This window comes from Ursus americanus, chromosome 16 (assembly GCF_024610735.1).
Source record: "Ursus americanus isolate L20-20 chromosome 16, mUrsAme1.1.p, whole genome shotgun sequence".
In the NCBI taxonomy this organism is placed as follows: domain Eukaryota; kingdom Metazoa; phylum Chordata; class Mammalia; order Carnivora; family Ursidae; genus Ursus; species Ursus americanus.
The window spans coordinates 13,504,655-13,529,368 of record NC_142142.1 but is presented as its reverse complement, the minus strand read 5'-3'; the positions used below and the strand labels follow the sequence as shown (position 1 = coordinate 13,529,368).

The 24,714-nt window shown below is 49.6% G+C and overlaps 1 protein-coding gene across 4 annotated transcripts in view; it reads left to right on the top strand.

The window, feature by feature from the left end:
* The window catches only part of TENM4 (teneurin transmembrane protein 4), a 718,843-nt gene that overhangs the window by 211,076 nt on the left and 483,053 nt on the right, over positions 1-24,714 (top strand). For all 4 annotated transcript variants that reach the window (XM_087868192.1, XM_087868189.1, XM_087868191.1 and 1 more), the window contains exon 3: positions 14,816-14,917. In XM_087868192.1, coding sequence (XP_087724318.1) covers positions 14,908-14,917 — 10 coding nt within the window. In that variant the 5' untranslated portion in view covers positions 14,816-14,907. The remainder of the gene's footprint in view (positions 1-14,815; positions 14,918-24,714) is intronic.

The window sequence follows — 24,714 nt, the reverse complement described above, 5'->3', positions numbered from 1 at the left end:
AGAGTTCCAAATCACACTCCGAGAAATTCCTTTTTATTCTCCCTCTCCCGGACACAGTGTGTCTCGAATGGCAGTGTAAGTCACTGGGCCAGTGGCTGCCAAGTGTGTGGAGAGGGAATTGTTTTGGGATGCAGGCAGCAACTCGTGTCCCATCTAACCGTCACTCTGGAGTGCTCAGTAGGAGCCATAATAAACCGGCCAGCTGCTACCTCCTGCTTTTCTAATCATTATCAAAGAAGTGGAAACCCCACTCGCTGTCATTGCCGAATGCAGGTGGGGTCAGCGAGCGCCCGTTCAGTTTAAAGAGCAGGTAGGAGGAAGGGCTCAGGTGTGGGCCACACCACACAGGTTTCTGCGTGAAGAGCTCGGGCTACAGCACTGGCCCCACCTGGTCCTCTCTTCTCGCTTCCTGCCAGCCTCAGCACCACCTGAAGGGGTCCCCCTACTGCCCTCTCTTCAGACTCCCTTACACATCCCTGCCTCTGAAGAAAGCATGCTCTAGAGCCCTGAAGAACTGGGTTGGAGTGCTGGGCTTTGTAACTTAGGGCAAGTAACTTCGCCTCTCTGAGTTTGGTTTCCACGTTTATTAATTTATTTATTTTTATTATGTTAGTCACTATACAGTACTTCATTACTTTTTGATGTTGTGTTCCATGTTTCATTGTTTGCATATAACACCCAGTGCTCCTTGCAATACGTGCCCTCCTTAATACCCATCACTGGGCCAACCCATCCCCCCACCCTTCTCCCCTCTGAAACCCTCAGTTTGTTTCCTAGAGTCCAGAGTCTTTAAAGCTCAGAGCTTATGCCTGGGCCTCGCTCAAGCTTCAGAGCTGGGTGAATCAGAAGTGTTAGCGTATGCGAAGAAGCTTTGTAACTGCCCTGGGAAGAGGTATCTTTTGCCCTGTTTTACTGATGAGATGATTGGAAGCTCAGAGATGTTGAATAACTTGCTCAAAGTCACACAGCTTGAAAGTGGATGCCCTGGATCGGCTGGGGGTCACATCTGTTTTGTTCAGCTGGCCTGCTGGCATTGTAGCTGGTAGATAGCAGGTGCTAAGTAAGTTCCTTTAAATGACTAGCTCCAGAGTGCTGTGGGGAAAAGGCTGCTAATTTAGGTATAATGGTATTTTGTTTTTGCTCTAATTTGTATTTCTTTGATTACTAGAGAAACTGAACATTTTCCCATGTGTGGATTCGCTTACTCTACTTCTTGCATAACACACCCATGTCTGTTCCCAATTTATTTATTGGTCTCCTAAATTTTTTCCCACATCAATTTGCAGCACATCGTTGCTGAATGGTTATTAACCCTCTTCTATTTTCCATGCTACAACTATTTTTTCTAGCTTGTTGTCCTTTTTCCTTTATTTCCTTTTGGTTGTGCAGAATTGTTAAGTAAAATTAATTTCCATTCATGTTAATTTCTATTCATGTTCCATTCATAATCAGCATGCTAAGCCCCAGCCACGGTTTGGAAGTAGGTTTCCCCAGGCAACATATACCCCTTCTCCACCCCACTCAGTTGGGGGGGCTGAAGCAAGCATCAAAGGCAGACTCAAGGTAAAAGCAGGTACAAGTGCAGTTCTAAGCCTGAGGGCCCTTGCTAGGCAGCCAAAGGACAAGTCTTTTGTACTGTAAACATATGATTGGTTTCTGCGTGTGCTTTACTGAAAACATTTGACTTTGATCTTAGTCAAAAGGCCCAGGGACTTGTTTTTAAATTTTTCCTGGGAGCACCTATCCCCCCACCTGCTGCCTGTCCATGTTATGGTGACCGGATGGTTCCTACCGTGTTATGAGGCTCAGAAAACAGGAGGCCTGGGTTCTTTGTTGGTGATGACTGCCAAAGTGCTGCAGACGGGGCTTTATAGATTGTGAAGTGGTTTTCCATCCATTTTTTAGCTGGTCCTCACAACAAGCCTCTAGTAGGTGATAATATGATTTCCAGGAGCTGCTGAGAGAAGGGAGGCTCAGGGAGGTTGTCCGTGTCCCCACACTGGTTACTGGGAGAGGCAGCCCTGTCCTTAGATGTCAGAGCTGCTGTCGTCTCTGCCTTGCCAAGTTAGTTCCTGGCGATGGCCTTGACCTTCCAGTAATGGAGCAGGAGCAGTGTTTGAGGTCAGAAATTCAGCTCTAAAAAGAGACAGGCCTCACCCCTGCTCAGGAACTCTTAGATTCTGAACTTCTGACCTTGCACTAGACACTGTCTGTCCCTTCCGACCACAGTGAGATGCTGCTCCAGAGAGTGTGGTGATGTCCTGAGAGAAGGAGCAGTGGCTAAGGACGGTCAGCATGTCCTGAAATGGCCTATAAGGTGTGCCTTACGTGCCAGGCTCCACACTGGATACCTTCACAGTAAAACAGCAGTCATCTTAACAGCAAAATGGGTTTGTTGCAGGAAGAGCAGAGGAATTGCAATTTGGGACAGGCAAGCTATGGCAAACCATAGGCATTTCTGGAGATCTAAGGAAAGGAACACTGCTTCATAGAGAAAGGAGAGGTTGGGAGGGGCCGCATGGAATGAAAGTGCATTGGAGGAAAGCAAGAGCTCAGAGGTTTCTTAGTGACTCAGTTGTGCTATTTTCTTACTGGCCAAGCCTATTGCTGGTTGAGAAGAAAATCTTCCTTCCTCCTGCTAAGAAGTAAACTGGGCTTCTCCTGTTGGGAATGCAAGGTCCCTTTATCTCTGTTGGGGTCTGAGGATGAGTGTTAGGGAGTGAGAGCTCATCCCTTCTGTCTCCCAGCTCCATTTTAAATGAGGTTTCCTTTATTTAGTTTCACACCAAGACTTCCCCGTGTTACATAGGATCAGATCCTTCCCCTGGAAGTTCATAGTCCACTGGAAGAAACAGAGATGTACCCAAACAACTACCAAAGTGTATGAAGTACTCCAGCATTTGTCATTCTTTCATTCAGCAAATAATAATTGAGCATCCTCTATGTGCCAGGCACAGTCCTAATGGAGCCAGAAGTAGACAAATACCATGAAGCTTACACTCGGGCAGAGGAGATACACAAGAAGCAAGTTAATGTACAAGTAGCATGTCAGATGCGGGAGACCGCCGTGGAGAGACATCGGGAAAGGGGTTGGGAGTGCGAGAGGGGATCACGGTTTTGAGTCAGGCAGTCAGGAATGGACAGAAACATACAATGTAGTACAGAGAAGAAAGGTTTCCACTAGCCAAGGGGAGGGATGGTAGAGGGACCAGCAAATGCATCGGCATGAAAATGAAAGGCTGCGGGCATGTTTGGGAGATTGCAGGCAAGTCAGGTGCAGCAAGAGGAAAGGGAAGGAAATTTCAGGACTTGATGCTGGAGAGGTCAGTTGTGGCCACACAGTGAGGGCCTCGTGTGTCCCCAGGGGCGAGGATGCCGGTTACCATGTGAATGCTGTGGTCAATGCAGAGCTCATGTACCACATCTGCCTTCCCGAGCTAGTGGCCAGTGGCTACCCACCCCCCCCCACCCCCCCACCCCAGGCCAGAGGCATGGCATTTGTTTATAAAGAAAGGGTGAAAAACAGAAGAGTAGCTCTCACTGGTCCAGTCCTGTCATGAGAAAAACATCAAAAAAATTCCAATAATGGGGCATCCTACAAAATATTAGTGTACCCCCAAAATTGTCAAGGTCATCGAAAACCAAGGATAATCCTAGAAACTACCACCACCGAGAAAAGCCTAGGGACATGTGATAACTAAATGTAATGTGGTGGCCTGCGTGGGATCCTGAAGCAGAAAATATTAGGTGAAAACTAATGAACTCTGAATAAACTATAGACTTTAGTTAATAGCAATATAATAACAGTGGTTTGTTGATTATAATGAAAGAACTGTACTAATATAAGATTACAAGATGTTAATAATGGGGAAACTGGGTTCAGGGTATGTGGGAACTCTCCTTGCAATTTTTCTGAAAATCTAAACATTTCTAAAAATATTTTATTACAAAAAAAAAAACATGAGACCTGTTATAACAAAAATTGAAAAAAAAAGTCGAAGTAGGAAAACACTTGCAACCCCCACATTTCATTGGTTTTCCCATCTTTGGATAAGATTCTTTTTTTTCCAACTCAGTTTGTCCCCCCACAAGTGTTTTCAACTTCACCAGGGTGGAGAGAAGCGTGCGTGGCTGTGCGGGTGGGCACGTGATGTGGGAGAAGGTGGGTGGGGCTGCTGAGGTTGAGATGTGTCTATGCTAATGCCTGGTGCTGGCTTCCTCTCTGAGGCTGAAGGAGATTTCCAGGGAGCAAAGCATGTGGCAGTTCATCAACAGCCCCGCTGTTCCACACCTGGTGGTCCTTTCAGGTCCTGTGGGGGCCATTGGTCTGGGACACTGGGGTCAGTCAATAAAAGGCCACCTGTGACAAGGACCTGTAGGGAAGCAGAAAGTAAATGCACCATGGATCCCAGAATCCCCTGCTCTGACTGTGGGAAGCTGACCTCTGCTGGGAAGCTTGCCCACCATGCATGGGGCTGGGTCCATGGAGAGCTTGCAAGCCACTGTCCCTCTCTCTGGTGGGCTCTTGTTTCCAGTGTGTCTTTCTTGGTCCCAGACGGTGTCTGTCTGTTTATAGATACTTTTTCTCATCCAAATTCTTCCTTAGTAACCAAGGATGCTCTGTCTCTCAGCAGTCACTAAAGTATTCTGTTTTATTCCCATCTCCATCCTTTCTCAATAAAGGCTGGCTCCCCACCCCTCAGAGTTCGGTAGGATGGATGCTAGCCCTTTGTAGTCGTAGGTATCCCCACAGACAACGCCCAGACAAGCCATATCATGCTGAGACTCGAACATCTCGCTAAATTTGCTGACAGATGTCTTTCTTGGCCTGTCTTGGTTTCATTAAACTCCTGGCATCCCTGCAGAGACTCAGGACAGCCTAAGTCACATTGGAGCTGGCTAGTCCTGGCGGGGGATGGGCAGGGGGGGCATTTACCTGACTGTGTATTCCTACACTCCTTCTTCTAGGGCTGCTTCACCAACCTCACAGCAACCCCCCCCCCCCCACGCCATCACTTCTGACCTCCAGGGTTTGATTGCGCCGGTCAGTGCTGCAGTGGCTCCCTAGCCCAGCCCCAAGCACGGTACGTCTTTGTGCATCCATTGCACCACGGGCTGCAGAGTGGGACTCCCACCCGCAGGTTCTTTCTCAGCACCGCTGTCAGTCGGAGTTTCGGCAGGAAAACAGAAACTACTCTAGGTCTGTCAACAGGGGGAATTTAATACAGGAATTGGTCACACAGTTAATGAAACAGCCAAGACTGCTCAACAGTACATGTTGAGACAACCCAGCGATCAACAACAACGGGAAACTACTATCACCCCTAGACCAGAGGGACAATGAGAGAAGATTATCTTTCTAGAACCCCAGGAGCTGGAGTCATTCTATAGGGTCAGGACCTGAAGCAACCGAGTTTATGTGGCTGCTGCTAGGGGATGCTAAGACAAGCAAAAGAGAGAGAGAGATTGGCCCTAGCTTGTCTCTTTTCCTCACCTCCAGTCTTCTGCCCCCATCTTCCATTTGCCAAACCCACCTGCCCAGAAGCTGGTAAGCAAGGGAGCCTGTATTGCAATTTCCTGGGAGATAGAGCAGAGTGGGAAGTATGGGGAATGGGCCTGGGAGCAAACACAGATGACTGGCCTACCAGCCATTCAGCCCTCTCACCCCACCACCCTCTGTTCAAGGCTGAGTTTCCCCTACCCATTCCAGAAAACTGCTGCTCTTTTCTCATTTCTCTGATCAAGACAGCTGGTAGCCTGATTAGGCAGCATATTCTTGTAGGAGCTCCTGGATTGAACAAATAAGGGAAAATCAGGATCCTCCTTTACTTTGGGAAGGGGCAGTAAACTCTAACATCAGTAGTCATCAGATTGTGCTCATGTGGATAATTGCTGTCCCTAGCCTTTCAGAGGAGAGCACTGATTCTCTAGTTTTGTAGGGTCTTCAACGTGGAATGGTTCTGTTCATTCTTCTAATATACACCTCGAATGATCATCATCTACTCTACAAGACCAAACCCGTAACCCATACCCCACTAACCCTCCATATTCATCCCCAAGGGCCTGTGTTCAGTAGTTATTCTAGAAGGCTGGTGAGTTGCTTTAGGGAACCTCCAGCTGTTGTCTGAGATGATCAGTTGTTTGCAGCCTGCCGTCCCTCAAATTGTCTCTGTCTTTGTTCCAAGAGTTTGGAGTCCTTGTTGTTGGCGTGGGAGCTCAGACAGATGGGAATGTGGACAGGAAGAGTCCAAGGGCAGAGCAGAAGAAACAAAGGCCCCTAAGTTTGTGCAGCCAAGAAAATAACATGAAACGAGATGAGGGATTTGGGCTGGACTTGTTTTGTTTTGGAGCATTTCAGGGGGCCAGGCATGCAGTTGTGCTTGGATTGGGAAGAAAGGCAGGACTGTGCAGAAGAAAATCCTTTTCCGATTTTACTCTAGCTGTTACTGGATTAAAGAAAAGCCAAGAGGCTTAAACTGTGTGAATGTATGAAGGTTGCTGCACCTCAGGAGGGACCCTGTCTCCTCCCAGGACGTGTTTGGACAGCACTGGGACGCAGAGGGCTTCCTTGTCCATCAGTCCCCTATCTGGTAAATTTAGCATCAGGTGGAGCCACTCAACGTGACTTTCCTTCACCCTAATAGTAATAATTGCTAAATAGTAATAATGGTGTTAGTACTCTTGGTTCAAAGTGATAGAAACCTCAGAATGAACTAATTAGAAACAGAGGGATTTTGACTACTGCCTCATGGAGTCCAAGAACTTGAACTTTCCATCCAGAGAAAATGCAAAGAGATGCGGTAGAATTGGGATCAGGGTTTTCATTCTGTTCTGCTGAAGTTTTTCTGTCTCTTTTTGGCTGCTCTGGTCTCCTTCTCTTGTGAGCTTCCCTCTCTCTCACTGACGACCAGCTTTCCGCTCTGTTTGAGTCAGCTAGGGCTGCCCTAACCAAATAGCACAAACTGAAAGGCTTAGACAACAGAAATGTATTGTCTCACAGTTCTGGAAGCTCAAAGTCCAGATGAAAGGTGTGGGCAGGGCCGTGCCCCCTGCGTGTTTCCCTCTGAAGGGAGGGGTCCGTTCCAGGCCCCAGTCCTGGCTTCTGGTAATTCCTTGCTGTGTGGTGTTCTCTCTGCATCTGTCTGTCCAAATTTCCCCCCTTTTAATAAGGACACCAGTTGTATTGGGTTCAGGCCCACCCCAATGACCTCATTTTAACTCGATTACCTCTGTAAAGACCTTATCTCCAAATAAGGTCCCATTCTGAGGTACTAGGGGTTAAGACTCCAACGAATCCTTTTTTGGAGGACACAGCGCAACCCATAACACCTACTTGGCCACGAATAGCTCTCAAGTTTTTCTGTCTTACAATCTTCACTATTAGAGACTAGGTTCTTTTTCAATACCTGGGGAAGAATTCTAAGTGGTCCGTCTCTGATCAGGTTCTGCTCCCCTCAAGGGCAACTGGGGCCCCCAGAACTGTAATTGACCCAGCTTCATTAAGTTGCCGGTCCTGAGCCAGTCAATGATGACCAGGGAGTCAGGGTCCTTTAAGAATATGACAATTCTCATAAGACCCATGTATCTACAGATCAGCTAATTAATGCTGGGGACAAATCACCCCCAAATGGTAGTGGTATATAACAAAGGACCCATTCTCGCTCATACCCTACATCCACTGGGGACAGTAGAAGTGGTGGGGGCGTGGGGTTTCTTTTCATCCCCCGGGGATCTAAGCCAATAGACCCTCTGGGGCTGTGTGATCCCACCTGTGCCTGCAAGCCAGCGAGCCAGAGTGGTTGCCAGACAGCACTGTTGACCCGCAAGACCCACGTGATGGGAGCAGTGGGAACAGTGGTTCCCAGAAGCCGGGAGATGCTCTCCCAGTCTAAGATGGGGTGCTACCCAGTGGACGTGTGGGCAAGCACTCCAGTGGCCTCTCAGGCCAAAGGAAGGGCAACTGGGAAGACGGTGAGGTGTTCAAAGCACCTCGGTCTGGCTGGAGTGCAGAGGGTCTGAGGTGAGAGCGGCCAGGCTGGACGGTGAAGAGGACTGCCTGCTCTAAGGCAGGGTTTGGATTTTGTCCCAAAGACAGTGGGGCACCAACCAGACTTTGAAGCCAGGAGCGGCGGGTCAGACTTGCACTTTAGGAATGGCACTGGAAGCGTGGTCATTTGAGGGAAGGAACGGGGGTGCACTCGACCTGCACAGAGCTCAGGTCCCCCCCGGGAGTTGCTGGTGCAATCGCCGGGAGCCGGCGCCTCTCTGGTGTGGGAGTACAGTTAGTGATGAGCGATGCAGCAAGGGTGGCTTCGGGAAAATGCTGCCATCTGCCCTGGGTCCTGAAGGAAGACGAGGAGCCAGCGGACGTAGAAGGAGGGGAGGCTTTGCAGGCTGACCACAAAGCCAACCAAAGGCCTGGAGAGCTGGGAGCACTCCAGTGGTTGAGAACAAGTGTGTGGGTTTATCCTGCTTGTTCAAATCCCAGAATCTTTTTAAAAGCTTTTATTTATTTATTGGAGAGAGTGAAAGAGAGTGCACGAGTTGGTGGGGGGGGAGCAGCAGGCAGAGGGAGGGGGAGAAGCAGACTCCCCGATGAGGGAGCCCAACTCAGGGCTCGATCCCAGGACTCTAAGATCATGACCTGAGCAGAAGGCAGACGCTTCACCAACAGAGCCACCCAGGGTCCCTGAGATCCCCAAATTTTTGATGAGGGGCTTGAAGGGTGCACGATAGTTAAGTAAAAGCAAGTTTGAGAAAATTGAGAAAACACCTGACTGATACCACAGATTCCATCAGGTTGCTTTTTAGCACTTGCAGCCGTTGGAGAATGGTTTGCTCCCCACAAGCTCTTGCTTTATGCCACACATGAACTCTGTCTTATAGGAGGCATTCTTGCGCGTCCCGTAAGCACAGGCTCTTTCTCTGGTGGGAGGCCAGTATCTTCCGTCTTACTCCCAGGCAGGTGTGCCCCGAGACACACCCCTGCTCCTCTCCGCCTTCTCTCTGACAAACATCCCTACAGTCACTCGGGTCTTCAATCCTTTCAAAGACAAATCTCCATGTGCTGCAGGTCTGGGCAGCTCACCTGCGAAGGACTCACGAGTCCTCGCTTGCCAAGGCTAGCATTGAGAAACCCCAGAGGAAGCACCGCAAGACAGAACCCTGAGTGGGAATCTGGATAAAACTTGTAGACCACGAAGTGGCAAATGAGCTCCTCCAGCTTCCCTGTGACACTAACGTGTCCTCACCACGAGTCTGGGGCTGGCTCACTGGCCCCACGGAGGACCTATAACAAAAGTCTTCGGGCCTTCATGAATGAGGATGACCAGTTAAAAATTCATGAGAAGATTACATAAAACCATTTGCTGCCTTTATTTCCCCCTGTGCGCATTAAAACATGCAGCTGCTCGACACGAAACATTGCGTTGCCCTGTGTGGCTCGCGGGCTGGTCCTGCACGTGGCAGGTGGAAAGAATGTGGGGTCGGAGGGAAAGTGAAAGGAGCATGCCCACCCAGGGAGCTCCACCTGGCTCTGAGCATGACCGTCCAGATCTTTCCACCCTCTTGACTCACTCTCTGAAAGAGGTGCTCTTCTGTGTATGCAGTTCACCCTGTTTGGGGTGTGTGTCTCTGTGTGTGTGTTTTTCTTTTTAATCTGAAAAGTGGTCTTTGAGTCCGCAAGCAGCAGCTGCAGCTGCCAAAATTAAAATGAAATCGCCTGCTTCCTTTAGTCCTTAGGGAGAAAGCCTTAAAAAAAAAAAATCCATATTCTAAATGGACTCTGGAATGTGGTGAATGTCCTCTTCTCTCCCTCTTTATTTCAACAAGGTTCCTGGCTTTGCTTTTCTCTGGAATTGGGGGAAAGAAGGAAATTAACTACTACCGAGCTTTTATCCCAGCCCCACACACTCTGCCAGGCTGTCCCAACTGCACAAGCCAGTGTTTGAATCCAGTTGGATGCTTCATTTCTTTTCCCGCTGCCGAGCGCCCTCCTGTATCCTGTTAGATAGATCCCAGATCCCTCAACCTGGTCCAATTCTGACCGGAGACCTGGGAGGCTTGGTATTATTAAGATGTTATTGAAAATGTTGGCACATATAATTGGCTTAGATTAGAAACCAAAGTTCTTAGCAGGGTAACAAGGTGAAGTCGTCTGTACCAATGATTGCATGATAATGAGACGGTTTTGAGATGATCGGATGTGCTCTTGAAGGTGTTGCTTCAAAGCCACTCTTCAAACCAGGCTGGGAAAATAAAATCCCACAGGAGCTGAAGCCTCTGTGGTTTGTTTGGATCTTAGAACAAGGTGACTAAGGGAGAAAGGGATAACCGTGCTCTGGGAAGTGAACGTACAATAGTCACTGACTTCAAGGAGGTCCCAGGCTGGTGAAAGGGAAAGACATGCGGACCAATAATTAAAAGACGTTGGTAATAAAAACTAGGTCAAAGATACAGACCACTTGCTATAGTTTCAGCTTTTTTTCCTCCAAAAATCCATTTCTTCAGCTGGGACTTTGTGAGGACGAGAGCCACCTCACGGGGAGAGCAGTGCCCAGAATGCTGAACATGAAAAGAGGAGAAGAAATTATTTTATGTGCTTATGTCTGTGCCAAGGGTCTGCCATTTAGCCTAATCCCTTATAATCATCCCTGTTTAATAATGAGGAAATGTAAGGAGCTCAGTGGTTTGCCCCAGGCTGCAGAGCCGGTAATTGGGTGCGGTGAGATCCGGACCCCTCGATTTGCTTCTAAAGCCCCTGCTCTTCCCGTTGCACGAGGCTTCCTCTAAGAACGTATGCACTCTTGATTGTCGGGTGTATACAGCCTACCATGACCTGTAGTTAGGAAGTCTTTTTTCCCTCCTAGAAAAAAACCCCAAGTTTTAAGAGCAGGCATCTTTTGTTTAAAAAGGACTTTATTTACTTATTTATTTGAGAGACAGAGCACGAGATCGAGAACACACGAGTAGGGGGAGGGTCAGAGGGAGAAGCAGACCCTCCGCCAAGCGGGGAGCCTGACGCAGGCTCGATCCCAGAACCACGGGATCATGACCTGAGGTGAAGGCAGACGTTTCACCGACTGAGCCACCCAGGTGCCCCTAATAGCAGGCGTCCTGATGGGAGCGATCCCTGGTCATCTCCAGGCTGTGGCTATGACAACCCAGTTCAGGGGTACTGAGTCCTCTGGGCAATCCTCCTGAGCAGTGGAGCCAGCCCAGAGTGTAGAAACGCTTGGGCCTCACGGACATTGTACATGGCCCGAGCAGATTCCTGGCTATTCCAAAGATGCTCCACCCGGGCTCCCGGGTCCGCTGCCCCTGCTCCCATGACTTAGCGAAGAAGGGAAGGACAAAAGCAGCACTCCCCTCTAAAGGGAGAGGATGGTCTCCTGCTACCTTTGAAATTCTCTGCAAGAGACAGCCGTCTGTGGTGATTGGGACTCTGCTCAAGGCATTGTCTTAGCTCATTGATTTGTGGTCACTTTGGGGAAAACGAACAGAAGCAAAGGTGCTCTGTGCTTCATTCCACCTGGGCCTCTTAAAGGCAGTCCAGGAAACGATCACATTCCGCCCACCGTAGGGTAGGCAGGAAGGTGCTCTGGAAGCAGAAGGTGTACTGAGAGGATCAGAGTTCGGGTGTCCTGTGCTGGGTCTCAGCACGCTTTATGGCTCAACTGGAAAGAAAAAGAACAGGGTTTAAATTTCGTCTCCACCACTTCCTAGCTGGGGGATTAGAGGCAAGCAGCTTAAATTCCCTGAAGTCTCCTTTTCTTGCCTGCAAGTCTGGAAGGATAATGCTTGCCTACCACAGTTGTTTAGAAGGTTCCGTGGGATCAAATACCAGCCGGCCCCTAACACTCGGCCCGATGCTTGGCATGCAGTGAGGAACTTCGTCTCCCTCTAGCTCATGCTGTGCCAGCCTTGCCAAATTCCTCTTCTTACAGCAGATCTCCAGTCCTGTCTCATCTCTGCTCAACTGCCCTTAGTGGCTCCTAATTACTCACTGAGTAACAGCCGTCCTCTCTGGCTCGGTGTTCAGGGCCCTGCTTGTTGGAGCCCACGTCACCTGTCAGGTGCATCGTCCTCCACTTCCCTCCACAGAGCCCACATCCGGGGAAGCTGGGCTACACGCCTGGCATGCTTTCCCCTCCAGTGCTTTACTCCCTGGTACAGAGTACGTGCCTTGACCCCAGGCTGCCCGCCTGACACTGTCTCTGGTGCCAGGCTGAGCTGAAAAGGTCTGTTGTCCAGTGAACGCTCCCTGAGCTGTCAGCCACCCTGGTCTCTTCCTTCCTCTGTCCCCCTCGCTGGCCTTCATCTGTATCTCTTACAAAATGGCCAGGCCTTATCGTTCCTGGCAGGGCTGTGAGCTTCCGGAGGGCAGGATCTGCTTCCAAGTCATCAGTGGGTCCTGTATGACACCTCGCCCTCCGTACATGAACGAGTGAGTGAGTGAGCAAGGGAAGGAATAAATGAAGGCTCCACTGCCTTCCGAGCTGGGTTTCCCCTCCATCAAATGCTAGTTACGTAAGCACCTCTGAGATGGTCAGTCCACCCGTGAGCCTTTTCCTTTCACTCATTGTGGCCTTTGTTGGAAGTACTTCAAAAAAGAGGGAATTCAGGGATGTGAATTGAAGAGAAAATAAACAGGAGAAAAGGAGTTGAGGTTTTCCCTAAAGCCCTGGCCAAGAGGAAGGTGGAAGGGGGAGGTTAACTAGTCCCTCGGCTTTCCTAAGAGGGGGAGGGACCCTAAGACTCAGGCCAGGGTCCAGCGCACAAGCTGTGGCCTGAAGCTATGGGGGCAGAGTGGAATTTTAAGACAAGAGAGAGGGGTTTGAGGGAGACGCTGAGTATTTTGTCTGAGTCACTGCCTTTGGCCAAGACCCCGGCTGGACCCTTGCCGGCAAAGCCAAGAACTCTGAGTCCTAAAACCCACCAGATGCTGGGCCCGTGGGGCGAGGCTCACACACAGGAGAAGGAGCCTCTTACTATGCCCATTGTAACAGAAAAACAATCTCCGCGGATCTCCGAAACTTTGGTAGGGATGCTTGCAATGACCAAGGCGTGGTAAATAGAAGTTAAGGGCATGGTAGCCATGACTGCTCTTTTAGGATGCCTGAAATGGTAGTCCTGTGCTCTGTGGAGTACCGCCTGTTTCTTACTACAGGGCCTGTAGGGTGGTTTCTAAAGGCTTTTCTTGCTGTGCCTCTAGGTTGTGTCAATTCTGTTCCTGCCCGACAGGTCTTCTGTTCTGGGGTGTTCGGGAGCCTGACCTGTGAGGACGGGGAAGGGGATAGTCTGCACTTGGGCCTGGTCCGTGTTCTTGCCTGATACAGGTCCTCTTTGATCAGAATAACAATTTACGATAGAGAAACAGGAAATTCAGATGAAGCTAGCAAGATGTCACACTTCATAAAACTGTGTTTTTAATAGAGATGACCACTAATTCCTCACCTTATAATGAACAATCTTGTCTTCTTACCTAGGCTCCTACCTATATTTGGCAAATAGGTATTCAGGGAATTTCTAAAACGTAATTTTTACCTCAAATGCCTAAATGCACCCTTCATGCCTTCTTTTTCAGCCTCGTGCATCTTTTGTATAAAAAGGCATGTGCGATGTTTTCAGTGGGTGTGGTGGTTGGTCCAGGAGACGGTAAACAGATCTTGGGTCTGCGAAGGCCTGTGTTCAAATTTCATTCCCCATCCTGCGATGACCTGAAGGAGTAAAACCTTTTTTAAAAATTTTTTCACGTCTAGCTTTTTATCTTTTTTTAAGATTTTATTTATTTATTTGAGAGATGGAAAGTAAGCATGAGCAGAGGGAGAGGCAGAGGGAGAAGCAGACTCCCCACTAAGCAGGGAGCCTGATGTGGGGCTCGATCCAAGGACCCTGAGATCATGACCTGACCTGAAGGCAGACATTTAACCAACTGAGCCACCCAGGTGCCCCGACTTAACACCTTTGAGCTTCCCCTTACTTTTCTTTTGAGTAGGGTAGCATTTCTTTTACTCATTTCATCAACCTTTATTGTGTGCAGGTATCTCCTTAGGCACTGAGATCACAGATGAATCAAATTCACCGTCGTAGAATTCTAGGGGCAGAGAGGACCTCACCGGTCACCAGGTTCAGAGTTTCCCTGTTTCATACGAGGGAACATAGGCTCAAAGAGAGGATGAGGTTTGCTAGAGGTTGCAGTGTGACACGCGCGTGTGCCAGAGCCAAAACTCTTGTGTGTGAGGAGCTCGGCCCAGGTGACTCCCAACACACCCATGTGGTATATCCCAGGAAGGTCGCCATTTTATAGGGCCAGACACTAAGGGCCGAGGAGGTTTAGTGATGCATTTATTTGCCTGGTGAATCAATGATTGAACTGTTGAGGGGGGCCAGGGCCTCGCACCCACCCTTTCTCCCCCATCCTCTATCACCCACCTCCCCCAGAGCACCTTTGCTCCAAGTCCTTGCGGGGTACTAGGGTCGTAAAGAGAACTAATCTGCAGTCCCTGCCCTTGAGGGGTTTGGTCAGACAAGACCATTACTCCCACAGCCCAGGATAAGATGGGGGAACCGAGGAAGGTATGCCAGAGCTGCCCAGGAAAGCTGCAGAAGGAAGTATATTCTGGTGGGATTCACAGGGTATTTGGGACCCCCACCCCCACCCCCAGCTGCTTCTCTTCCTTGCTGTAGGATCAGGGACAAGCCCCTCCCCCCACTGGCATGTGTTTGCAATGACTGCTGGGGAGAAATCTGTGGGAAAGGGTCCAGGGCATCTTGCCACCTCACTCAGTAGGGTCTGTGTTCTCTGCTTCAACAGAAAGGATCCTTCCCTGTCGTCCAGGATCCGATGGCCCTGGAGAGAGGGCTGCAGGGCCCAGGGACACAGCTGACTCTTCAGAACGTGCTGACATGGAGCCAGGTCAGTCCCCTTGTCTGCTCTGATTTTCTGTGTCATCAGTTGCAAACCTGTGGTCTTAACAAGAAATGCCATCTTGGAATCTGAAACCATGCATATTTTTTGGTTGAACGCTCTGGCCACTAAGCGGCATGGGGAGTAGCAGGAGGGTAGGCCAGAGTGGAGGTATCCTTTCTGGGGAGCAGATGCAGTAGGAGGAGCGGTGGGTGCTGGAAGCCCAGCCAGCAGCCAGCACGGGGGGAGGGCAGGACAGGCAAGGCCTAGGCATCCAGGTGGGATGTAACGTGGGCGCGGGCAGTCGAAAGCACCGTGCAGGTCCGGGACCACGGGGGCAGCAGCGGCCATCAGGATCATTCCCGAATCCGGAAGACCAGGGGCAGGGTCCAGAGTTTGATGGTTACACGTTGAGCTGAGCTGGAGTGGATCAGAGGCATAGTTGAGAGTGTGGCAGGAGGAGGTGAGTGGGTGGCAGCCCGGACTGGGGGTTGGAGGCCAGATCCAGCCGGCCAGAACGGCCCTCTCGAGGCTTGTCTTCATACTGCCGTGTAGAGGAACTATGACATAAATGGTACAAAGCACCTGGGTTGTGTCAGGGAAATGGAAGGATGCTTCACGCTAGAGAAGGTAGCATCCTAATGGAGGCTAGGTCGTGGTGAAGAAGGCTGAAGAGGCACAGGAGCCAGGACTCAGGACCCAGGAGCCAGGGCGCGAGGCCTTTAGTGAAAACCTACTGTGAACCAAGCACTTTTTCTTATCCTCCAAGCACTCTTGCAAGGTGGACGTGTGAGTCTCGCTAGGCTCAGTTGTGCTCCAGTAATAAATGAACTCTAGAATCTAGATGGCTCGACACGGCACAAGCGTATTTCTTGTTCCTGCTCCGCGTCCAGCCGAGGGAGGTGGAGGACTCTGCTCTCCCGAGCGACGCCGGACAGGCTGATGAGAACTGCTGGGTTGTAGGGATACCGCCTGGAGCATCTGGCCACCTTGGTCTCTGCTGGTGAGGCAGAGAACCAGAAGACTGAGAGCTGGCCCATAAACGCTTTGGTCCAGAAGTCACCCACAGCCTGTGGGCATGGTCCTGCCTGACTTCTAGGGCTCTGGGAAATGTGGGGAAAACCAGGTTATTGGATGTAACTGTCTCTGCCACAGAAGATATTATTTCTGTCTAAGAGGCAAGAAAATCGAGGTGCAGAGAAATTAACTGTGTTGTCTGAGATCTTCCAGCTAGAAAGTGCTAAAGCCTAGATCTTACATAACCTCTGATTCCGTCATTTATTTGGCAATTCAACAAAGGCATACTGAATCCGAAAAGTAAGGCTGGCACCAAGCTAGGCTCTGCAGATATCCCAGGGAACGAAAGCAGAGGTCGCTTCTGCTCTCAGCCTGAAGAATGTGTAAGTACAAACCAGGAGGAGCGCTCATCCATGCAGACACGGCCTTCTGAGGAGAGCTGTTAACACTATTAGCTTTTCGTATAGAAGGATGGGTAAAATGGGGTCACGTTTATTGAGGCATTGTGCCAAGTACTTAATTTACGCCTCTCATTGAACTCAGGGAGCCCCTCGAGGTAGTCCTTTCCATCCCATTTGTGAGATCAGAACACTGAGACCTACTCAGTGAGGTAAGCTAACTAAACTAAAGGTGAGCTCGTCGATCCTAACCGTGCTCGCTCGTAAACGTGAATGGCAGAAGAACACATTGAACCTTGCCACCCCCACTTCATGGAAACCCATGAACTATGCTCTCCCCTTCCTCCTCTAAACTCTCCATCCCGGCCTTTCTCCCGTTGGTTCCCGCAGCATCCTCCTGGGTGTCATATGTGAACATGGTGTTCAGCGACAGGAGAGGGAGTGTTGCAGAGGCCAGACACTGGGTCGGTCCCTCATCCCGTGCTGGTGCCGCCCGTAGAGCTGGGCCCACAGCACGGCTTGTTGAACTCAAGGGAGGAGGGAAGCCATTGCAGAAATATAGGTAGTGGGATCTGAGTCTGGTAGGATGGGGTCAAATCTGAGCCCTGGCACAGGCACATCCTTCTGTCTAGAATGTTCTTTCTCTCTCTGGCCTCATCTCCCCTCGTCCCTCCCGTTGCACACTGTGTTATATGTACACTGTCCATCACTTATATACATCACCATGTATGTCCATCACTTCGCTCACCTCCTCAGCTCGTGGGACCACCTCCTCTGTCCCCACACTGGTCTAAGCCATGGTCTCGTGCCTGGATTATTGCAGTGGGCTCCTCATGGGGCTCCGCTTCCGCCCTTCTCTCTGGGACTCTGGCACCGGTCAGATCGGATCAATTCTCTGCTCCAAACCTGCTGTGTGCCCCCATCTTTGGCAGAGGAAAAGCCAAAGGCCTCACGGTGACCCACTAGGACCTAAATGAGCCCACCCGTCTCCTGTCCGACCCCATCTCTTCTGTGCACCCCTCACTCACGCCGTTGGCCTCTTCACTGTGCCTTGAACCATAAACACACTCCCACCTCAAGACATAAGGCATAGATGCCTTTTCTCCGGTCTTGGGGAAAGCTCTCCAGGCAGAGCAGCGGCAGGGAACAGACCGCCACATCTCATCCAAGTGGGCGGAGCACGCATAGGCTGAAATGTGCCGAACACAAGTGTCTGCTGCTCGGGGAGCGGCAGGAGGCCTGTCCTCACCACCCCGTGCGAGGGGCCACCCTCCCAGTCCAGGCCTTCCTGTGCCCTGTTCCATCTGCTCGTGTCCATGTGACACTTCTCTCCACCTGCGGCATCATCTCTTACTCTGTAAGATTGGCTGTGGTCTGTCTTCCCCATTGGGACAGAAGCTCCATGAGGGCAGGGATTTACTTTGGACTGTTCCCTGCAGTGTTCTTCCTCCCGGAACAGGCACTCGGTAAGCACATACTGAATGAGTGAATGAAGAAACATACTTTCACATCAGGTTCCACATCGATATTTGCTTACATGCTATGGTTTACACCCTTGTGCTTTTCTATATGCTATTCCAAACCCTTCCTGGAATGGCCCCACTGCCCTTCTCCCCCAGCTAACCTCTTGCTCTTTCTCACTCACTCTGCCTGCCCAGGAGGGCCCAGTGCCCGTAGCAGCACACAGCCCGGGCATTATCTTGCCATCCCCATGAGCCCTGGGACGTCAAGGGCAAGTGCAGCATCTCGACCTCGAGCTGCCTCCCCCCCCCCTTGCCTGCTACTGTTTGCTGGCTTGAGCGAGGTGGACCAGAGCACCATGCAGAATTGCAATCCAGGGGCCACTGCTTTCCTCCCCTGCATGTCACCTCACCCACAATCAGGAGGCAGGGAGCCCTTGCTGCCAATTCAGTCTCCTCCTGCTTAACGCCTGCCTCAGAGATCAGGAAGATGAGGCAAATGGGACACTAATGAAATGCAGAGAGAAAACTAAATTGGGAGGTGTTGCAAACACTGAGGAGGAGGGAGACTGATTTAAAAGGATCTCACCAGGGTGGGAGGGGGAGTGCAGTGCGCGAGTGCGGAGCCCTGGAGTTAGTGTCCCATGTCCCACCTCTGACACCTGTGTGCGGGGTGGCCTGCATGATCCCTTTAGCTCCAGGGGCTTCACTTTTCTGACTTTAAATTAGGAGCCTTTTAATTGACTCATTTGTTCATTCCGGCCTTTCCACCAACTTGCCAAAAAAGATTTGAGTGGGTTAACAATCTTAACTTGATTAATTAATTAAGACCAAGAGCATTTAATGCAAAATTAAGGTAAAAGGTAAGAGAGAAAAAAGGGAAGGCGAGGGGGCACCTGGGTAGTTCAGTCAGTTAAGCATCTGCCTTTGGCTCAAGTTGTGGGGTCCTGGGGTCCTGGGATCAAGCCCCATATTGGGCTCTCTGCTCTACAGCGAGTCTGCTTCTCTCTCTCTCTCTCTCTCTCTGTGATCTCTCTTGCTTTCACTGTCTCTCAAATAAATAAATAAAATCTTTAAAAAAAATGGGAAGGGGAGAAGAAAAATATTTCCAGGGCCTCTCAGAGAGGGGGTTCTGGGAAAAGGGTTACAGGTGAGGTGCTGGTTGCTGATGACCTTTAGGGATGGAAGAGTTCTGGTCAAATGGTAGTGGTGATGACCAGTGTTTCAGAGCATTTCACAACCGCTGTGTGATCCTTCAGTTATAGGCATTGTCTGCTGTGTGCCAGGGACGCTCACAGGGCATTTTTTCTCTGTCTCATTGAATGTTCACAGTGCCCTGCAAGATGGTCTTTGAAAAGCCCATTTTCCAGATGAGACGACTGAGTCTCTGAGACACTGGTCGTCTCTTCAGGAAATGGTGCTGGGATGATGGCGCTCCACATGCAAAAGCATGAAGTTGGACCTTTCCTCACACTACTTCATAGCTCAAGCTATAAACCTTGGAAGAAAGCATAAGCATAAATGCTCATGACCTCAGATAGGCAGGCAGTGGTTAGTCACACACAAAAAGGAGGAAAAAAATACATAAATTGGACCTCATCAAAATTAAAAATTTTTGTGCTGCAGAGAACACCATATGGGAAGTGAAGATGGGCCTGGAATGGGAGAAAATATTTGCAGCCATAGATCTCACAAGGGATTTGTATGCAGAATATATAAAAAACTCTTAAACTCAGCGATAAAAAGACAAAGGGCCTAATTCAAAAATGGGCAAAGAGTTTGAATAGGCATTTCTCCAAAGGAAACAACAGAAATGGCCAATAAGCACATCAAAAGATGTTCCACATTTTTAGTCATCAGGGAAATGCCAATCAGAGCCATTGAGTTACTTGTGTGGGCCCTGCCTTCCTAACAGCAAAGTCTCCTGAACACAGCTCCCCAAGCTTGGGGAAGAGGGGCTGCTAGTGAGAGGCCTGGTCTGCCACTAGGGTTTTCACAGGGAGAGGAAGGAAAGGGAAGGACAGAGAGAGGCAGGCAAGACAGAAGGGTTCAGCCAGGGACAGACTGCCTGTGGGCTCTTTTCCCAGTAATGGGCAGAAATTGCCATCTGAGAAGGCTTCCCAGGGTCAGTTATGCCCTGGCCCTCTTCACGGTAAGACCTACAGCAGCAGTTCTCAAACTCTCTGGTTTCAAGACCCTGTTTGACTCTTCCAAATTATTAAAGACCCCAAAGAGTTTTTATGTGGATTATCTCTATCAAAATTTGTCAAACTAGTAATTAGCACTGAAAAAAAACCATTAAAATCATTATTTATAGTTTATTTAAAGTAATAATAATAAACCCTTACATTAACATAAGTAACACATTTTTATGAAAATGACTTTTCCACAAAAAACAAACAAAAAATGTATAGAGTGGCATTGTTTTACATTTTGGCAAATCTCTTTAATATTTGGCTTAACGGAAGATATATCTGTTTCTGCATTCAATCTGGAAAACTCCCTTGTATACTGATAAGAGAACAAGGATGAAAAGGGCAATATTTTAAGTAGTCTTGACCTCACCGACTTCCCGGAAGGGTCTCAGGGACCTGCAAGGATCCCTAAGCTACACTTTGAAAGCTGGGCACGAGAAGTAAGGTCCTTACCAGAGTCCAGCAGAGTGTAGAAGAGGTCATCCGTCAGCCTAATAAAAACAGAAAGAGAAGTGAGGACAGTCTGAGGGGAGAGGCAACAAGAATCCACCTGGACTGAAGCCTGGCTGCCCTGGGGAGGCCTCCGGCCTCAGGCCTTTTGCACATGATATTCTCTTGGCCCAGAGCGCCTTCTCCATCTTGGTCTATTGGCAAAATCCTCCTTGTGCTTTAAGGTTAACTTTGGACGCACCTGCCTCTGGAAAGCCTTTCTTACCATCCCTAACATCCTCAAGGCTGGGCTAAGCCCTCCTCCACACCCAGCACCCTGATGGGGCCACCAGGGTGAGCATTACAGCAGGGGAGCAGCTGGGAGTTGAGACCTACTGGTGGAAGCCTTAGGGTCCCAGGCAGAGGAGCTGGGGCCTTTTGTTCTTCTTGTTTAAGAAGCGAGAAGCCGCTGGAAAGTTTTTCACAGGCATCTGCTTGATGGTGTACAAATTTATATGTACAGAGAACAGCAGTCACCGAAGCGAAGATAAAAGTCATCGGCTACTAATTCTAATTCACTAGCGAATAAAGTAATGCCAGCAATCTAGAAGAGAATGGGAAATGAGGAAGAAGAAGGAGGAATGAAACTAACAGCTAATCGAGCACTCTGTGCCAGGCGTGCCTCATGTTTATGTAATCGTCAGAGCAGTTAGGGGGCTCTTCCCCATTTTACAGATGAACAAACTGAGGCACCCTTCTCCCACCCCTCCCCAAGGAGCCCTAAGCGGCAGAACTGGGATTCAGACACAAGTCAGTCTGCTTCTAAAGCTCGTGATTGCTTTTACCACCACACCACGTGGGCCTGGCATCATGTGTCTGACCTCGGGTGTTTACTGCTATTTAGAAATGCGTTTCTACCACTGCTTTCCAAATACAACGGTTCGCCCTTGGAAAGTTGAACAAGAACACCGGTTATGCCTCTTTTTTGTTCCTTTCCGAGTCTACTGTGGCAGCTTCCTGGCACACAGCCGACAGTCCGGAATCCCCGCCTTTGTATTCCTTACTTTCCATAGAAGGCATGACTGCAGTGGAGATATTAACCCAGCGGAGATACTCAGGGGTTACCGCATGGTCAGGCCCTGCCCAGAACTGTCCGTCCTCGTTGGTAATGGGAACCTGGGAGGTCACAGGGCTGGGAGCAGATAAGTCGCTCTTCTCTGGATCAGGTTGGAGAAATAATCCTATGCGGCACACCCTAGCTCGTCAACAAACGCTCCGTGCGGCAAACCAGGCTGGTGAGGCTGAGTGGACCAATTATGTCAGGGAAGCAAGGGTGAAGGAACCGTCGTGAACTCTTACTGTGGGGTAGTCTCTACGCTAGACACACTGCGTGTTTTCACCCTCATGATGAAAACCTTTCTGTTTGGGGCTCAATGAGATAGGAGTGGCCCATTTTCCAGTGCCCAGACCGAGACACAGAAAAGGATCTTGCTCAGGGACGTGGGTGGCTAGGTCGTGGGGGAGCTGGGGTTTGAAGCCGGGTCTGTTTAGGAACATCACACTGTCCTCCCCGTGTGGAGAAAATGCGGAGTCTGGTTCCAGCAGGGTGGTTCGTGGGGCTCAGCGGCCACCGAAACCCTTGCACTGGGGTCAGGCTTGTGCTCCCCAGACTGTCTGTCCTCCCTGGTTCCTCTTCTCTGCCTGAGTCTGCACCTTCAACTTTGACTTGGAGCACCTGGAATGGCCAGCCCTCCACCAAGCCACCACCACCTTTCAGCACCAAGTGTCAGCTTCGTCAGAGTCCCTGGGCCACTTGAGCTTAGGGAGGATGAGATCGGAGGAGCCGGTGACTTACGAAATCCAAAAGGTGTCACAGATACAGCTCGAAACCCAAGAGTGCCCTATGGGCTCAAAAACAGAATCCCTCTAGGCAAGCACTTCTGGTCCCAGCCTTCGATGCTTCTTTGGGAAGCCGGGTGTGGAATTCTGCTCTTCCCTGAGGCCTGCCGAGCTTGGGGTTCACAGAGTGACACACCACTGCTCCAGATGTGGCTGTCCTTCTGACACGCCTTTAATATCCTTGTTTACCTGTCCCCATCCTCGGGGGGTACTGCTGCTTTGCGGTCCAGGGTATGCAGAATGACCACAGAGCCACAGACAAGCCGAATGCCTGGTTTATTTCCACGTGGGAAGGTCAGTGTCATTATCCTCGGTGGCTTCAATGACCAAATCCTCCTCATGGTAGGGCTCACTTCCTCTTGGTAACAGCCGCGTCTTCGGCTGCACATCTCAGTGGCCAGTTCAGCCAGAGCAGCGGATCGTGGCCCGGAGGCCCTTCTCCGAGGCTGTGGACCGCCATCACTGCACTGCCTTGACTTCCCTGTGGGGAAGCGGATGTCTTTAGACCTCTTCTCCCCCCACCACTTTTGTGAAAGTTCCCTTGGTGGAAAAGAACAGCAAGTCAACATCTATGAGCACAGAATCGTTTGCCTCTTTGGATTCTAACCATGGTAGAAAAGCCGAGTGTGCAGAAAACACTCCAGGGGTGAGAACAGACATTTGTTGAATACCTATTACATGTCAGCCACTGAGCTAGGCATTTCACGGTCCATTTCCCCCTCCCAACTACCGGTGAGGTAAGCATTGTTATTTCTGATTCACAGATGGGGCCGTGGAGCCTCACAGAGGGTCAGGGACTTTCAATCACGCAGGTGGGAAGTGGGGGAGCCTGGAACTGCATCAAGGTCATCTGCTGCAGGACCCGACTTCTCCCCACTGGGTTGAAAACAGTAACGGGAACCACAGCAGCGAGAGCTACCATCGGAAGCACGCTCGCTCCCCTCCGGACTTGTATTAGCTCATTTCAGCCTTTTGTGACAACCCAGGGATGCTAGGCGCTATTATCACCCCATTTTAGACCTGAGGGACCCAAGGTACAGAGAAGTGCTTTCGGAATGAAAACTTTTCCAAAGGGTATCCGGAAGGTGAGGCACAGCCATCTGTCACTGTTTGCTGCTCTATCATAAATAGCTCTTGTCTAAAATAAGCACGGGTCTTGTTCATGTTTGCTTATTGATAATTAACTTCACGGTATTCTTATGTCCCCGCTGGAATGGCTGTTCCAGTCACTGTTGACAGCCTCTGCGGGCCACTGAGCTGCCCCTTGCCGTGGGAGACTTCCCATAGGTCAGAGAATCCGAGTCCTGGATCCCAGATGTTAAGAGTCCAGAGCATAGAATCCAGAATCAGACAGGTGGAGACCAAGCATGGCCTACCAGCTCTGGACTCTGGGCCAGTTACTCTCTGCCTCAGTTTCCTAATATGTGAATTGGGTATAATAAGAGCCCATACCTCAGTGGGCAGTTGCAAGGATAAAAATCCTGTAAAATGCTGATAGTCAAGGGTAACACAAAAAACAGGTGCCCCATGACTGTGACCTGTTGTAGCCTACATTAGTTTATAGAGATGGACTCATGAGGTCATCTGGTTCCACCCTTTCACTTGCAGATGAGGAAGCTGAGGCCCAGAGATAGGCAGTGACTGGCCTAAGTCACACAGCATTTTAGTTTTCTGATTCCCAATAAACACCCAAGTTTATTCCAAAACCGTAAGCCAGATTTTTTTTTATAATGATTTTTTATTATATTATGTTAGTCACCATACAGTACATCCCCGGTTTTCGATGTAAGCGTAAGCCAGATTTAGAACAACAGTCTGGAGGAGCCCATAATCAGCCTTCCCATTTCTAGAAGTTTCAGTTGTTATCTTTCAGTCTGCTTTATCTTCTTTCATAGTCTGTTCTTTGTTTATACTTTCACTGCTTTGACATATTTCTTTAAATATTGTACACGTTTATCTCATTTTCTGCATCTGATCATTTTAGTACCTGTAGCATTCCTAGGTCTGGTTGATTTGTTCATTTTTTCTTCTCTCTCTTGCTCGTGGTGGCTTTTCCCTCACGTGCTCTGTGATTTTTTAAATTGTAGATTTATGATTGCTAAAACTTTGTGGGATTCCTTTGAGGCCTGAGTTGAAAATTCATTGCTCCAGAGAGGGTGTGCATGTGCTTCTGCCAGGTACCTGCAGGAACCACAAACTTGGGGTCACTTTAAACATTCAGCTTGAATTTTTTTGTTTGTTTTGTTTTCTTCTGGCCACAAAGTAATACATAGTCAAGTTCCAGACCCACCTGAGGGCCATTTTGTGAGTGGAAATTCTCAGCCTTTTAAAATTTTTCCTTCCCCTCTGCCCAGGCCTAGGGTCCAGTCTCCTTACTGCCTCCTGCAGGGTGGGATTTTGTGCTTTCT